The sequence below is a fragment of the Crocodylus siamensis genome, chromosome 1 (genome assembly GCF_052110815.1).
Source record: "Crocodylus siamensis isolate JL-2025a chromosome 1, ASM5211081v1, whole genome shotgun sequence".
Classification (NCBI taxonomy): domain Eukaryota; kingdom Metazoa; phylum Chordata; order Crocodylia; family Crocodylidae; genus Crocodylus; species Crocodylus siamensis.
Genome location: NC_143395.1, coordinates 278094512 through 278111045, shown reverse-complemented (window position 1 = coordinate 278111045; position 16534 = coordinate 278094512). Strand labels below are relative to the sequence as shown.

General features: G+C 42.2%; 1 protein-coding gene across 3 annotated transcripts in view; it reads right to left on the bottom strand.

Annotated features, from left to right (window-relative positions):
- GEMIN8 (gem nuclear organelle associated protein 8) overlaps positions 1-16038 on the bottom strand; it is a 34515-nt gene extending 18477 nt beyond the window's left edge. The window contains exons 1-3 of one of the 3 annotated variants that reach the window (XM_090063395.1): positions 15910-16038; positions 14743-14779; positions 11638-12079 (exon numbers count right to left, since the gene is read on the bottom strand). In XM_090063395.1, the coding sequence (XP_089919521.1) occupies positions 11638-12079; positions 14743-14745 (445 nt within the window). In that variant the 5' untranslated portion in view covers positions 14746-14779; positions 15910-16038. Of the gene's footprint in view, positions 1-11637; positions 12080-14742; positions 14780-15712; positions 15857-15909 lie in introns of those variants that run through there. The other 2 variants (XM_090063411.1, XM_090063402.1) reach the window with 2 other exon arrangements.
- Between the last annotated feature and the right edge of the window lie 496 nt (positions 16039-16534).

The window sequence follows — 16534 nt, the reverse complement described above, 5'->3', positions numbered from 1 at the left end:
GGTTTTTTTTTTTTTTAAACACATCTGCAAGCAGCCAAAGTTTTTAGAAGATGTCAGGAAAAAAAACTTTGGCAGCTGGGCAAGCCATTTTTGGCTCCTACATGGTAAATGTGACTGGTGGCATTCAGGAAGCTCCCCTATCACTGTAGAATCTGAACACCTCAAGAATCCTTAATGTATTTATCCTTCCAATGAGGAGGAGATGTACTACTGTTCAGGTTTGAAGACAATCTGCAAATAAGTGAACCTCCATGTTTTAGGGTTATTTTTAGGGGAATAAATGCATCCCTTGAATTCAAGCCAATAACTACAGATGAAGTCCTTAATGTGTGCTGCCCTTGCAAAATTCCATAGGAGATTCAAACAAACAAGGAAAGGACCCAACGTGTTAAACGCATTAAAAATAATAAAATTAAAAAGCATCCTCCATGCCAAAGAACGTTGTCCAAGGCTTATCATTTTGTCTTCAGCTCAAAAATTCCATGTCAATAGATTATCAAATAAGTATTTTAGTTAAATAGGAACTGTTTACAGATTTAAAACAAGCCCTTAATAGAAGGCCAGATTTGAACTGCAGTTCAGGATTAAAAATCCATGACATGCAGAGCCCAAACCCTGGCTCTGCAAAGCCGTAGTTTTAGGGGCTCAAAATGCACATTCTTCTAATCTTTTGAGGGATGTTGCAAAGGAGAAGGTGGATTGGACACCCTTAAAATTATGAGCAAAGTACTTTCAATTAATCTGGGTTTGGGAAGAATAAAACATAACTTTTGTTTTTTAAATTATTTCAAATTTAAACTGTAACAGTTTTTAGTTTAGTGCTAGAAATGTCCTGGATCAAGTGTCTTTTTCAAATAAGAGATGCACAGTCCAGTGGGGAAAAGGGGGGGGAGGGGGGGGAAGAGGATTTAAAAGTTAAAAGCTTCACATGGCTTCCTGCCAGCTCATCCTGTGGGATATTTTGTGACTTTGTGACACCAGCAATGACCTGCCCTAGGCCAGAGCTTCTCAGATCCCTGCAAGGAAGCCACAGATCTGGAAACCTCAACCTGACACAAGATTCTTAAAGTTTCATGCGAGATGATTAATACCTGCTTCACACTCTAGTGGAGCAGACTCGAGATCTCAAGAGCTGCAGGGGTGATAATCAACTTAGTCACCCAGCTCTGGTGGGCCTTCCCTGTGCCAACTGGGGCCACCACCCTCTACCGGTGGTGGAGCAAAACGACCCTGCTTGGCACTCAAGGACTACACAGGATGGCTTGTAAGTAATTTGCTCTCTACAACAATACAATATGGTTCCAATTATAAGTCGGCTCCAAATAAGTCAACTGTGATTATGGTTCTGAGGGGAAAAAAAGGTTCACTTATAAGGGAACAATAAGATATTCTGATCCTAAAAATGAAGAATTGACTTGCCTAATGTTGTTGGCAGCCTGTGGAGTGCAAGTTATCAATGGTCTTGGACTAGTGTTCCAACAAGAGCATTTTTTCACCTCTCTGCCCTCCCTTCATTCATTCCCTCTTTAGAGCATATGAGGTAGCAACGATCTTGGAAGGGGTAGAGGCCCTGAACTCACAGCGTTCTGCTGTCCCAGCTCCAACTTCCCTTAACAGATGACAATGGATAAACATATTACTTAAATATTTCTATTAAAAGGTCTGAAGAAAAAGTGAAAGATGTTGAAATGTAAATCTTTATGAACTCCACTCAGCTACAAAACAGGCAGCTCACAATCTTTTACAGAAAGACTTCTGGAAGATTTTATTTGTAACTTTAAAGGCTAAACTTTCAGTATTTTTCAGTTGTAGTCTGATGGACCAGATTCTGTCTCTCCAGAAGTGCAGAAATCATTGCTCGTGATTGTTTGCATCTCTTTTGATGCTGGCTTTTCATTCTGTTTTACTTACTTATCCCAATACTTTATACAACTCAAGTGCTTGGGCAGAACTATAGCAAATTTCTCCCAACACCCACACAGAAGGGCCTGCGTTTAAAAGTTTACTCCAAAAGATTAATATTGAATGTTTTGTTTCCAAGGCCTCATGTTCACTTCCTGTGGGCTAAATCTTTACGTATGCGGACTTGGCAGAGCAACAGCATGGGGCTATGCACTGATTCAGGGGACTAGAAATGCTGTGCTCCTTACCAAAGACACCTCATATGGTTATGTGACCACAGCAGGTTAGGGGGTCAGAAGTAAATGCACGTACTGGGGAGGAGCAGCAAGCAAACTGTGGTGGTTTGGAGGGCTGTGGACAGTAGAGGTGTGCAAAGTGGGCAGTATTCGATTCGGATATGGCCTGATTCGGGGGGGGGGGGGGGGGGGGGGGGGGGAGCAATTCAATTTGCTGATTCAGATCTCTGTCCCAATTCAAATTGCCCAAATTTGAATCTGAAGATCCAATTCTGATTCAGAGAATCAGTGATGTGGCTGTAGACACAGCTTTATGTTTTTTATACATAACTCGAGGTACCAGGCACAGCTCGTGAACGCTGAGGTGGTGGGGCAGATAGAATGTCCCACAGGAGGATGGGGGGACCCCTTCATGCTTGATGACATGAATGCTGCACGTCCCCAGAGGCTGGTGAGGCACAGTGATTGCCCGCAGGCGGCAGCAGCACTGGGGGCATGATGGCAGTAAGTGGGTGGCTAATGCAGGCAGCTGTGGGTGGTGAGCACCGACCAGTGGCCAGAGACCACCCACAGGCGCTGCTGGCAATATTCAAACCTATACGTCGCCAATGCTCGGCGGTGCCCCCTCTCCCCCACGTTCCCCCAGCTCAGTGATTGGCCGTGGGGGGACCCCAGGTGTTTGCCAGTGGACCCAGAAGTGGACCAGAAGTACTTTTGGTCCACTTTCAGGTCCACCACTGTGTTGGGGACCTCCCCCCCTGGCGCTCCCATATCATACTCCATCTGCCCCACCACCTTAGCATTCATGAGCTGTACCCGGTACTTTGAGGTATGTAGAAAAAACATATAAATCTGTGTCTATGCCTGAATTCTCTTCGAGGCTTCCAATTTGATTTGGAAACATTAATGGGTCTCCTGATTTGATACAGATTCAGAGATTTGACTGCTGAATCAGGCCGAATCTCCTCTGAATTGAATCAGCGACGGAAGCGTCATAGTTTCATAGCTGGTAGGGTCAGAAAGGACCTGGACAGATCATCAAGTCCGACCGCCTGCCATGGGCAGGAAAGGATGCTGGGGTCACACGATCCCGGCTAGATGATTATCCAGCCTCCTTTTGAAGACCCCCAGGGTAGGGCTTCGCACAGCCACATGTGGACAGCTATGAGAGAAACAGAGGTTACTACATTTTTCCTGAGCTGCTCCTGAGAAGCAGGGTCTCACCTGCTCTTTTTCCCAGCAGCTGCAGCTGCTCTCAAACGTTCCCCTGGAGGGAAGAAAAATGAAGGGTATGGGTGCCAGTAAAAGCAGCTGCAGATGCTAAGGAAATAGGCAAGTGGGTAAGCCCGACTTCAAAAACTTAATAGTGCAGCAAAGTCCAATATAAAGAGGAACTTGAGGAAACTATGATCTTTGGCTCCACACTGAGCTATTGAGAAGCAGCCCCTGCCATGGTACAACAGTCACTGCTGCCTCACAGAGCACTCCCTTCCAACACTGGTTTCTCCCCTTCCTGAGAAATATTTTTGCTGAGCACCCTAGTTGAGGCACATGGGTCTGGAAGATTATGAAGGAAACTTTTTTGTCCCACAAACATAATCTCTAAGCCTGGGATTCTGTCTGTCTGTTCTTTGCCAGTGACTTTATGAATGGTGCCCTCAAATCGCTTACTCTCAGAAAGTGTGGAGAAGTGGTACACAGCATACACCCACATTTAATTAGACAATAAAAAAAAGGGGGCTGGGGGAGAGGTCACAGCAGTTTATCCTTCAGAACTGCAGAAGTGTGTCTGCATGTAGATGAACTGCATTACTCAAGAGGGTTGGGATCTTTTATTTGCCCATCAACCTTTAAAAGCAGCAGGTGGAGGACTAGCTCAGATAGCCAACTGAAAGAGACAATGGCCTGCCCTTGGGAACAGTCTACATTCACTGAGCCTGAGCATCTAATTCCATCCAAAACAGATGAGAACCAAGCAGGGGCAGCATGGCCATCAAAGCTGCAAACTTTGCACCAAATTGCTCTACTCACATGCCTCAATCCTGATCTAGAGAAAACAGGCAAAAGGCAGAGGGATGACCTACCTTGTCAAAAGCCTACTGCCACCTACAAAAGCTTATGCCTCTCTGAACCAGTTAGTCTCTAAAGTGCCAACCTGCCCTGCCTTCTTCCTGACTTTAGATCAATCCATCTAACTACTACTCTCTGTTGGAAACAGCCCACTACTGGAAACAGGACAGTGCAAATGTTCTGTCCTTTCAGCTGTTGGTCTTCCTCCTTGGTGTGCTAACATAGATGTTTTTAGTCATTACAACTGCAACCAAAAGACATGTTACTTGAAGAAAGCTGGAACCTTTTTTTTTAAAAACAATTTCTCAGCATGCAAACTCACTTCTGCAGTTCTGAAGCTTAGCTGCTATTTAACTAAGGAATTGTTAGAAATTGGTGTGGGACCAGCATCTCTTTCACAGTGTCTTTTTTATTCCTCTGCTATAGAGTTTTGCACACTCTCAGCTGCGGCATTCAAAGCCCTATACAAACACAAACTAAGTCTCAGAAGAAGCCATGTAAGGTAGGTATTATCTTAGTGTTATAGATGGGAAAACTGGAGCGCTAAAAAATATTAAAGCCACCATTTTTATATGTAAGCCTTTAAAATTAGAAAGCTATGACCACATTATGGCACATACAAATTTTTCAGAGACACTGAGAACCCTCAATTTCCACTGGATGGAGTGAGAGCTGTGTGCTCAGTGCATTTAGAGTAAAAGAGGCTGAAGGTGCTTGATACCTCAGCATTACTCTAAGGCCTTCAGGCCAAGCAGAGAAAGAAATGAAACTCACAGGGCCTGGCTCCCAGTACTGCATTTTTAAACACCATTCTTCCTGATGTCAGCCACTGAATACCCAATAAGTAATCTACAGCTCAGTCTGCCCCTGAATCGATGACCCAAACCCCTCCCATGTTTTACTACTAAGCCACCCAGTGCCTCCCTTAAATTAGCTCTTGATCTAACAGCAGTAACAGCTCTAGAAAAAAAAACCTCCAGAATTTTCAGACTACACTGGATCATTATGGCTGCAAACAGACGCCACCCTTGCCATGCCAGAACATTTTTTTAATGATGACGCACTATGTGAGAGAACAGACATCCTTGCCCCTTGTCACATGCCTAAAAATGTGAGCCTGGAAATTCCTATTAATAGTTTGTGCTGCTTTATCTCAGTGGATGTCTGTTTTTTTATGGAGAGGTTCCCCACAGCCCAGGGCTGCCCACACTTTCAGCCATTGTGGATGGGGGATTTCTAGGGCACATCTTCAAGCATGAAATATGGGACCCCATAGATTTCTCCACTCCACACCTGCCCTGGATCAGGGCCAGACACCTGAAGTGCTGTCCCACAAGATCAGGTCTCTGAAACCCCAGGAGCAGCAGGGGCCCAATCCTGTGGGACAACAGCCCCAGGTGATGTTTGTACCTGCCAATCATTTGGACTGGTCATGCCAAGATGGATCCTGACGGAGCTGATTCTGCAACAAAAAGTGACGTCTGTTTGCAGCCTATGAAATTCGCATCTCCACATATAACCTTAACACATGGAAAGCAATATGTTTTCACATACTCAAGGAATACAAGATCCAAGAGATTTTGTTTCCCCACAGGGAGAACTGCATTCGTTTTGAGCCAACTGTATCTAGTTTTCCAGAATGATCTGTGTTCCCAAATGGGAACTTTTAGAACTAAAAAACACCAGCTTTTGTGAAATTACAGATAGCACATGCTCATCCAGCTGCTTGCACTTCTCAAATGCACCCAAGTCCATTAAAAAAAATTAAATGCACAATTTATGGCCAAGTTTCAAAATTAAAGTCAATGTCAAAAGATGAAACTTCTGCCACTGCACTGCTGTAGGGGGGAGGAGAACAGAATTCTTCTGCTGTTTGTCTTCTTTGTGTACCAACAAATGTTATCTACAAAGGCAGAGGATGATGATTCTGCTGCTGGGGAAACATCACCATCTACTCCTAGAAGCCCTTAGGAAAACTGCATTAATGGAAAACTGGCTAAAAGAAAGTACAGATACCAAGATGTGGCACCCAGGAGACAGTTGTTTTCCTGTCTTCAGCTCAAGCTCTTCCCTTAGCACTCAGGAATGCCAACAAAGGACATCTATCACACCTCGAAAGTGCTGCTTCCAAAGGAGATGCTTTAATGACTAAGGTTTTGCAAAGAAGGTGCAGACTCATATGTTTATAATACTGCTAGATCCTCTCAAACCAATGGGATCTTTATGAAGGGAGTGCATGTGGGATAATGATCTTGCTATAGGTCTTCCTGCTTTGATGGCATGGGATGTGGGCAAAGAAGTGGAAAGGAAGCTGGAATCCAAGAATGTGAGGTTGAGGTAGAAACTCTGGCCAAAAAGAAGGCAGCTGAAGATCAGAGAGGAAAATTTACTGATTATAGAAGAAAAAACAAGGGCAGCAAACAACTTTAGGGATTTGCTTGCATTTTGGAGACAATATCTTCCCCACAATGTGCAGAAACTTAAAAACAAATATTATGAATTCAGTGATATTCCTAAGTGATGAAAGTCGTCACTGAAAACACAGGAACACCTTTTTTAAAAATCATGTGTATATAGGGAGGAAATGGCATGCATTTGCAAATCTAAGACAAATATCTTATTTAATCAACCCCAAAAGATTTCTTTTTAAATGACTTCCCCTGCTCCTGGAAACTAGACTTGAAAAAGATTTTTATTTGGTTTGAGAAAGCCAGAAGGAAGAAATATGTGAGCACACAAAATTAGGGCTCTAATGGAAAAAGCTAGTCATAGCATTAACAATTGACAGACCATCACCCTACAGAAATGATATAATTAGTTTCCTTTGCTTTTAAATAAACTAGGGGTGGTTGTTTCCTTTATTGTTGCTGAATGGTAGTCTGTGTATTACAAATGTTGCAACTGCCCTTCCATTTTACAACTCATTTTCTTTGTAAACATTTTCCCCCTTTTAATTTAAAATGAGTGTAGGGAGAAAAATCCTGAAGCTATGTTTTAAAGGTCAATTTAAAAAGTTCAAAACAGAAAGTACATACAAATAGAGAATTTGCTGAACAGTAACTCTGAACAGCTTAATTTTCTCGCTTCATGTTCCTTTAATTCTTAAAACATGTTCTTTGTAAGTTAAAGAGGCCGTTTATTGTATGCTGTCCTTCACCTGCAGCATTCTTGGAGAAGCTGGTAGTACATAAAATGTCTGACAGGTGCGATAATCCGGAAAAAATGACTTCATGCCTTTTTCTCAATAGCCTGAGGGAAGACATTTAAATGCAACCACAAAAATCCCCTACAAGTTAGATTAATGGCATTCCCAGTTCCATAGGGAACCACACACCAAACAGACAACATAACGCCAACAATAAAAAAAAAATGGAATAGCTACGTAACTTTGTATGTAGATAACTTCCAGACAATGATTTCTTAGTACTAACTGTTGGATGGGTATGAGCCAGCAGATGATAGGAGTAAGGGAAGACAATATAAGTTTAACAGCACGGTGTTTACTAGTAGGTAAGTTTGTAGTGCAAAAATACAACTGATTTGTCAGATTATAAAGTCTCCGTTCAACTTCACTCACAACTAGCTTGGGGTACTCTAGGAACAAACTTGGCTGTAACATACAAAGTGAATACAAAGAACTAGAGAGCCCCTTGGGTAGAATTCTAGGAAAGAAAAGGAGCCTGTTTTAAAAGAGTGGGCTTTGTGAAAAATTCTATCCCTATTGAAGTGTTAAATCAAGCAAAGAATTCACAGCTTGCCAGTTTCAAAGCCCATACTGTCAAAATCAGAGTCACTGCTGCAGAAAAAAGTAGCTATAGAATACAGAACCTACAGGCTCTTGAACTCTGTAGTTGGTTCCTGGAAAAAAAATAAAAGTATAGTATTTTGCTTACGACCTCTATTTTCTTTGGTAATGTGGCTAACTAGTCATGACACACACAAATATACTGGGACACAAAGACTTCAGATCCTTCACTGGTCAAATGCATCCTGCTTCTTCAGCTATGACTTTCTTTATTCTAGCTTTCTTTGACTACCCAACATGCTTTGCTTAGGCTCTTCTGACACTTCACCTCTTACCACCTTGAGGTTTTTTCTCTTGTTCTGGATAAAATTCAAGCTGCTACATCTAAGCCATTCCTCCCTCCCAGACCATATAGTCTACAAAGTGCTCTCTATCAAAGTCAGTGAAAGCACATAGTCTTTGTGGAGGGGAGGGGTGTTATGTTAGGTACTAGAAGAGAAACTTTCAAATAGAATGGGATTAATTTCAGTTCACTTGGTCCATCCTGAGCACTAAACAAAGTAGGGGTCTTGTGGAAAAAACTGTATGTGAATTCAAAATTAAACTCACAATGTATTCAGGGAAGGAGGCAAAATTTGTTACATGGCATTTTTGAACTCTGGGGTGCCTCTGTAACAAATAACATTCTTAAATATGTTTTCTGGATGTAATTATAATAACAAACAATGAAATACTGGTGGCCATCTGTGATGGAAATAAATTGGTCTATCTGCTCTCATCTAAGCACTAACCCTTTTTCCGTAGGCGCCATGCAAGCTCCCTTCTTCATTCCTCTTATTACTGCATTTGTCTTCCTTGCCCACTTCTGACTTTGTGGCTTCCTACATGCCAGCCATCATTAACGGTCCAGCTGAAGGATAGCTTTTAAAAAAGGCTAAAACTCTACATTTCTCTAAGGCATGCTAGCCCCAAAACTCATACAACACTCTGTCCGTTTACTTTGTCCGCATCATATCATGATTTTCACTTATATTATTAGACTGTAAATTTCTTTGGGGGTAGGGATTTGTTAGCTGCTCAACACAAATCACCCAACATATAGTACTGCTTACCATCATTTAAATAATTAATGACAAGATATTGAACTTGGATCTCATGAACATCTCTAAGCTACTGGGCCACACCAAGCCACATAGTTATGGATTACAAAGAGAAATATGTCAAAGTGGAGACAGGCAAGGCAGAGAATGAGATAACTGATATTTTCCTCATCTACATTTGCTCATGGATCAATGCAGCTACAAAGATTTTTCTGCAGGGAACGAAAGACTTAAGAAGATAACATCATTATATAGTTCAGTTTAATGAACTTCTAGCATTAAATTGGATTTTGCTTGAAAACAGTAATCAGGAAAATCAATAGCACTATCTGATTAAATCAAGAGGTACTGCTCCACAGCATCCTTAAAGATCTCACTACTGCCTGTTTACAGCATTTAGCTGAAGTTTCTTCCTCTTTTTGAGGTGTTTTTGTCTGAAAAACTGAGAGAATTGAAGCACATATTTTAGTTGCTGTTTTTTAATTTGGCCAGGAAGCAGTGTTATCTCTGAAGACACAGGTATGTTGCTTTGTGAATTACTAAAAAAAAAAAAAAAAAAGTAAAATAAAACAGTACCTTTTATCCAAGACTTTTGAGGAACTTTACATATAGATAGTACTTTGTTAAATTAGCCATAAAACTTCTGACAAGCAAGTATCATTTCTCCCACTTTATGGCAATAGGAAAACGGAGGCACATAGAAGATAAAGGCCTGGTTCTGTTTTTATTTGTACCACAGTAAGTCTTTCATTGAACTGAATAAAATTAAACTCCCCCCCCCCCCGACACACACAGTTGAAGTGATGGGAGAATCCCAATCTATGCATCTCAACAAAGTGTGAAGATGCCAGCTCCACTTGTGTAGCCACAGGACTTGAGGTCAGGAGTCCTAACTGTACCACATCTGATGTTCTGGTAAGGAAGGCCAAATGACACTTCTATCAGGAGAACAAGCAGCAACTGGGGCATGGAGGGAATAAACAACTTGACTATGTCACAAAAGAGCTTGTGACTGAGCCAAGAACTGAATCCAGATCTCCAAAGGACCAGGCAACCATTGCCTTAATCACAAGGCCATCCTTTAAGGCCTACCAAGAAGTGACGCAAGGAAAACGCTCTACCATTGTGCAAGTGTTCCACACTTCTAAGGACGAATACGCAGCAGTAGGCAGAGGCCTGGTTCTGCATCAGCTCTGCAGTATTCATGGGCTACTCTCATAAGTAAGGCCAGCTTTTTTACGCTGCCTGTATATTACATTCCTCTGTCTACAAGAAGACTTGCATGTCACACTCACTGGAAGGGTAGTTAAGCCTATGCATCTCAGGGCTCCAAATATTCTCTACTCTAAGAAGTTCAATAGCAGAAATTTTAATTTACAAAAGCAAAAGTCACTACCTATTTTATTACACGTTCCTTAAAATTGCCATTCTCCCTCTCATTATCCCAAGAGGTTAATTCCAGTGAGAGCTACATTAAGCATTTTTTGCTCTTCCCAGTGCAAGTCACATGAGAAAAAAATATTTTCTTTGCATTGTTTCCTTAGAACAGATTGTAAATTTGCCTGTAAACTTTATCTCTGTAATAAATTGCCTCAATAAAATAAAACAATATACTTTATTTTCTTTTACACAGATTTCACAGAGGCTGAAGTATCTTTAATATCTCCAAGGACAGAAACCTGCAAAAGCTCCCCTACTGATTTCTTTGGCTCTCATCCCCCTAACTCTTTTCTCAAGGACTCAAGTCCAGCTCTGCTTGTGAAAGAAAAAGATATTTCCTGTACAGTGCTAAATGAAAAGTATCAAGGGGATGATGTGTGCGGGGGAGGAAGGGAGCAAGAAGGGAAAGGGGAGGTCATGGAATTTGTATAGTTGGGATAGCCAAAGAAAAATAAAGCAAATGGCTGTTCCATATTACACACTAAATTACAGTTTACTCCAGGATTGAACAATGCAGTTAGTAGTTTCCTAAATGCTACATCTCTCCAGGTACATAGGATTTTAGTAAAGTAACCTTTAAAAATCCTAGAATTTTGAAATATTAATGCTTTATTAATATTTTAAGTTTGAGCACTGATTAATTTAGGACACCGAAATGTTTGTGTTTTTCAAAAGAAAATTTAAGTCAATGCATAACCTACACAAACTAGGGAGAGGTTGATGACAAGTTGGTAAAGGGATCGTTTTTATATAAGAGAAATTCAGAGAGAAAATGTAAGCAGTGTTCCATTCTGTTAAAGAAACAGGTGGAGGCTTCCATCACCAGTAGACATAGAGCCTCAATGTCTCTCAGAGCTGTTTAAATAATCATTTTCTCCTTAATGGAGATTGTCTTTCTCTCGAAACACTCATATTTATTCTCTCCCCCTAGGTGTAGAAAAATCTCAAGTATTTTCTGTGGTTTAGTTCAAATCAAAAGGCAAATGAACTAAACTCTTGATTGAAATTGGTCAATTTGTCCAGGTCACTGTGTCCATTATTCCTGTGCATCAATGTAGTCACATCCTAAATGCTGAACTAGGGACATATTAAGCATTACAATCTGAAATGCAAAATATATAACACAATTAAGGCCTGAACTTACGTAGCTCTTGTCTGTGCTTCTCTGTCTGTGCAAAATACTGGCGGAGCTCCTCTGTGATCTCCATGTTGCTCAAGTCATACTCTATTTCGCCTTCAGACTCAGATTCCTTCTCCATTTCAGAATCGCAGTCCACGTCCTCCCTCACTCTAGAACCACACGGGGCCCTTGAGTATTGCTGAGGCTGGGGAAGGTACTGGGTTCTGCTATTTGGATAGTTACGAGAAGAATAGTCACGAGCAGGCGATGGGTCACTTCCATCCCAATCGGAGTATCTATTACTTGGAAAGATTGCAGGAGGATACCAAGAGAGATGATAGGACTCCATGGCTTTCCTGAAGGCATTTTTATGCTTGTACATCCAGCCCATGGCTAGGTTGTAGTGCTGCCAGTACCTTCCATATACTTGATGACAATACCATGGTTCAGAGTCTGACAATTCCTCCTAAAAAAGGAGAAACAGAAGAGTCAGAGGCAACACTGTAAAGACAGTTCCTAGACTGCTAAATCTTACATGTTTGACTTTCTATACCAACAAAATACATATAATTTAGAGGAAAATGACAAATGATAAAGGATGAACACATCAAAAGTACAAAATTGATCATGTTATTTGTCCCACTCACCACAATCACTAACAGAGAAAACAATAAAGTGACCATGTCAGAGTATTACCCCAAATGCTCTAAAATGGCAGAAGCCATTTTTCTGTGATGAAATGCTATGTAGACATAAAAATATTCCATATTTGCTTATAGCTGGAATGTCAAGTCATCTGATCAGTGCAGGTGCTACACCACAGCAGTGCCCACCCCAGCCACATGGGACACTCACTCTAAGAACCACACCACACATGGCGCCCATTTCAGTTGGTCCAGGATTTGAACTGCACATGGCGCTTGCAGGTGCCATGTGCAGCATGGGTCCTGGAGTAGGTGGAGCAAACATTGCATGAGGTACAGTTTTGGAGCTGCTGTGGGAGGGTGGTGGGCATATGCAGAATGTATCCTGAAGCAGGTGCCACATGTGGCACAGCCCAGGTGGGACAGGCACCACGTGATGTGGTGCTCACTTTGACCGGTTTGGGACCAACACTGTATACTACTACCTAGACCATGTTATATACAGTGCCTGTTCCAGCTATTCTGGGATCTATGCCATGGGTACCCAACACATATGGCACAGTTCTAGAGCGACTGGAGTGGATGTCACACGCAGTAGCTGTCCTGGGTGCTGCCAGCAGGGCTGGTCCAGTGTGCGTTGTGCCCCACATGGATCTCAGACCCAGGGGCAGCACCAGGGATCAGATGTTAGGGTTCCACGGGTTGGATCCAGCTCACAGGCAATATGTTTGACACCTCTGGTTTATGCAAACAAATCTCTTCAAATACACAAGCAGCACAGATGGATAGTGAGCAGAAATCATTTTAATAGGTGCTTCTCTTCTACGAAATGGTCTGAACATAAGTAGAGCTGGAGTGGAGGCCAAGGTAACAGAAATGGATATTCCTGGGTTGGTGTTACCTACTGGCCTATTTCAGAGGAGAAATAAGCACTTCCTTTTTAGGATACTGAGTTCACAGTAGTGACACTGGGTTTAAGAATAATTTGAAAACAGTTTATTTGTTTGGGTACTCATGCATCCTGACAGCACGTCCGTCTTAAACTGACAAGATCCAAGAAACTTAGTATGACAGCTGGTGCTCTCTCCTTAACACATCATCTTAGTTTAGATAGTGTATGCATTAATAAGTTAATTTTACATAATTATATCCATTTTCTTATGCACAAGCCCATTGTTACTGAATTCAGGTTAACAGGACCTGTATCTGAAGTCTTTTTTTTTCTGCAAAATCAGCCCCCATCAAAGAAGGTGTTATAAATATTGACTGTTTGAAGGTAATCAGTGTATTTCAGAAAAAATATCTAAAGCTAATCATCTTCAATGTTTTTCCACTTGTTTTGCTTAAAAATTCTGAATCTGTACAAATTAATGAATCTATACAAATGATTTTAAAAAGTTACTAAATAAAATATTTGACTTTTCAGATAAGATGTGATGACCAGACATGCCTCATCTACTAGCATTGCACTGGCAAGGCTCTACTGATGTACCATGGTTTATTTCTAATTTAAGCATGTGTGAGAGAAGGATCTTGCCCTTTATATAGAACTTTATTTATAAGTATATTCTAGGACATATAATAGTGTTCTTACTTCATTATAGTCAAGTAAGCTTGTCAGCCTGACCCCTAGTTACCCAATGCAGAGCAAGACCAGTTGTCAAATTCCCAGGTTACTTTTGGAGCAGTTAATTTTTGCTTGATGAACAATCTAAAAAACCAGTTGAGGGACATCATTCAAGCAATTCATGCAGTTTGGCACAAGTAGAGAAGTCATATATTCAAAATAAAAAAATTTCTTCAGGTTTTTTGTTTTTTAAACAAAAATGTTTCTAAAACAGGCTTGGTGATGACTTCACCAAAAACTCTGGAATACAGCTGGTTGATCTGTCTAGCTGACTAGCTCCAGTTGTTAATTTAGCGAGAAAAATACAAAAGGCCACTTCACGTAGCCAGAATTGTGATTCTGGTGCCTATCCAATGCTGGTGTGCGTGTATGTGTGTGTTTTTTTAAGCGACCCTAGGAAACTTCTCACTTGGATCTGACTTTTAAAAATCCATCTGATGAAAAAAAAAAAATAAGGAAATGATTTTGAGTGGGAAGAAAAAGGAAATGGGATGCTTTAAATTTTAACTACAGAGCATGGTTGTATGTCTGTACTTTTTCAGCTGTGGTATAAATGGAAATAGAGAGATTTCCTCAAGAGACTAAAAGCTATAAATCGAAGACAAATGATCACAGTTTTCTGTTATTTTCCTTGTGCGTCTCTGAAACATCAAGGGCAGACCAATATCAGACATCGTTTCAATAACCTAATTATATTTTGAATTATATATAACTACCTTAAAAAACAATTCTTTTAAATATCCGTGGTGACAGCTGAAATACAAACTGAATACAAATCAGAGAATTTCATAAAAATTAAGACAAAAAATGTTCTTAGCCTCAGTATCTTAGCCCATAGAGCAATTAAAGATTGCTTACCATCTCTTGAGAAGCTTGTTCCAATGATCAAGGGGAACTAGAAAACAAAATAATGGTTTTCAATTTAGCATAAAATTAGCATATAAGGATCGTTACAATCAGAGAAAGTACCTCTGGGCAGCTTTAGGCAAGAACAGAGTTAATGGCTAAGGGATTTTGAGTCATTAGAAAATGCTTGAAATCTCTTATTGCTTGATTCTAATTAGCCGTAGGAAGGAACATTAAGTACCGAGATTATTAATAAGAGTCACCAGATTAAAAGGAAGAGTATTTTTGACCTATCTCCACTCAGCGCATAATGCTGGAAGAAAGAAATAAAATAAACCCTAAAGGGTAAGGAGAGGCAGTTTATTTTACTTTATTCCCCCCCACGAGTTTCAGCCTTCAATGAACAGTCCCTTTTGCCACACCTAGACATTTTCAAAGTCAACAGCAGGGCTGCTAACACCCTCTCAAGTCATGCAGACAGCATAAAAACCTGTAAAGCTTGTCAGTGTATGATCAAGTTGGTCTAATGACACAGTCCAGTAAGGTTCTCCGAGTGAAATCTTGTATTAGACCAGCTGAGCAGCTGGAAACGAAGTTTTAGGCAAGCTTTCAGGCCCAGTCTTGAAGAAGCCTTTTCTTTTTGCCTCTACTTGAACCATGTCTTTGTTCTTCAACACTGGATGCTCACCTTGCTGGGGTCCTCTGACCCCAGCAGTCCTTCCTGCCTAGAGCAGGGGGGCCAGACTCTATGATCTCACAAGGTCCCTTCCAAACTTCTGTGAATCTGTGCAGGGTGACTGAGCCTGAAAGCTTGCCTAAAACTTTTTTTTCCCCCCAGATACTCAGCTGATCTAATAAAAACATATCCCTCCAAGAACCTTGCCTGCATGTATCATCAAGGGATTTGAAAAAAATAAAAATCACTCATGTTAATCGGGTTCCCGACCCGTAACCTTTTATTTTAAACGGTTCATCTACACACCTCCCGTCCTTTCCTCTCACACTTCCTCTCCCTCTCACCATCAAACCCGCTCAACCCAAGCAGGCCAACCCCCGAGGCCATCCGGCGCCGCACGCGGGCGAGGACGAGCCGGGGTTGCGCATGCGCGCGCGGCGCGGCAGCAGCAGGCCTGTCCCCCGCCCTCTGCTTCAAGCTGCGCGTGCGCTAAGGGCACAAACCTGCTGTTAGCCCAGGCGAGCGGCGCGAACGTTTTCCCGCTGCGGAGGGGCGGGGCGGGGCGGGGCTGGGGGGGATTGGAATCGCCGGGCCGGGACGTCCCAACCGTCCCTGAGCGCCGCCGAGCACGCCAAAGCGCGCGGCGCCAGCCTCTTCCGGGGGCGGGGCCTCCTCCCAACCACTGGAAGAAGCAAGCGCGGCTCCTGCGGGCAGCGTAGTAAACCTTTGGGGTGGTTGTAGGTAGTCCCCGCCTCCCCCCGCTCTGGGGACTGCGCAGCTGCAAATAGCTGCGCTGTCTCTGGAGCCCCGGCACTACGTCCACGTGTGCCTTGCTCCGGGGGGGCTTGGGCGGCACAATCATAGCTTCTGGACTTTCTGTTCAAGGACGGGTTTTCATGTCCCGAGTCAGATCAGCCAAACACCATGTATCTGAGTCCATGAAGGCAGTTTTCCTTCCCAGGAATAAATTCTGTCATGGTTTAGTACCCGTTGAGGTGTTGGGGCTTAAAGTCCACTTGATGGACATGGGAGGCTTGTCACTAGCTTGCTCTTGTGGCCGTATGGCCGAGGGCAGGCAAACCTCGGGGGTATCTGAACGCCAAGCCTCTGGGCTTGGGGCTGTATGTA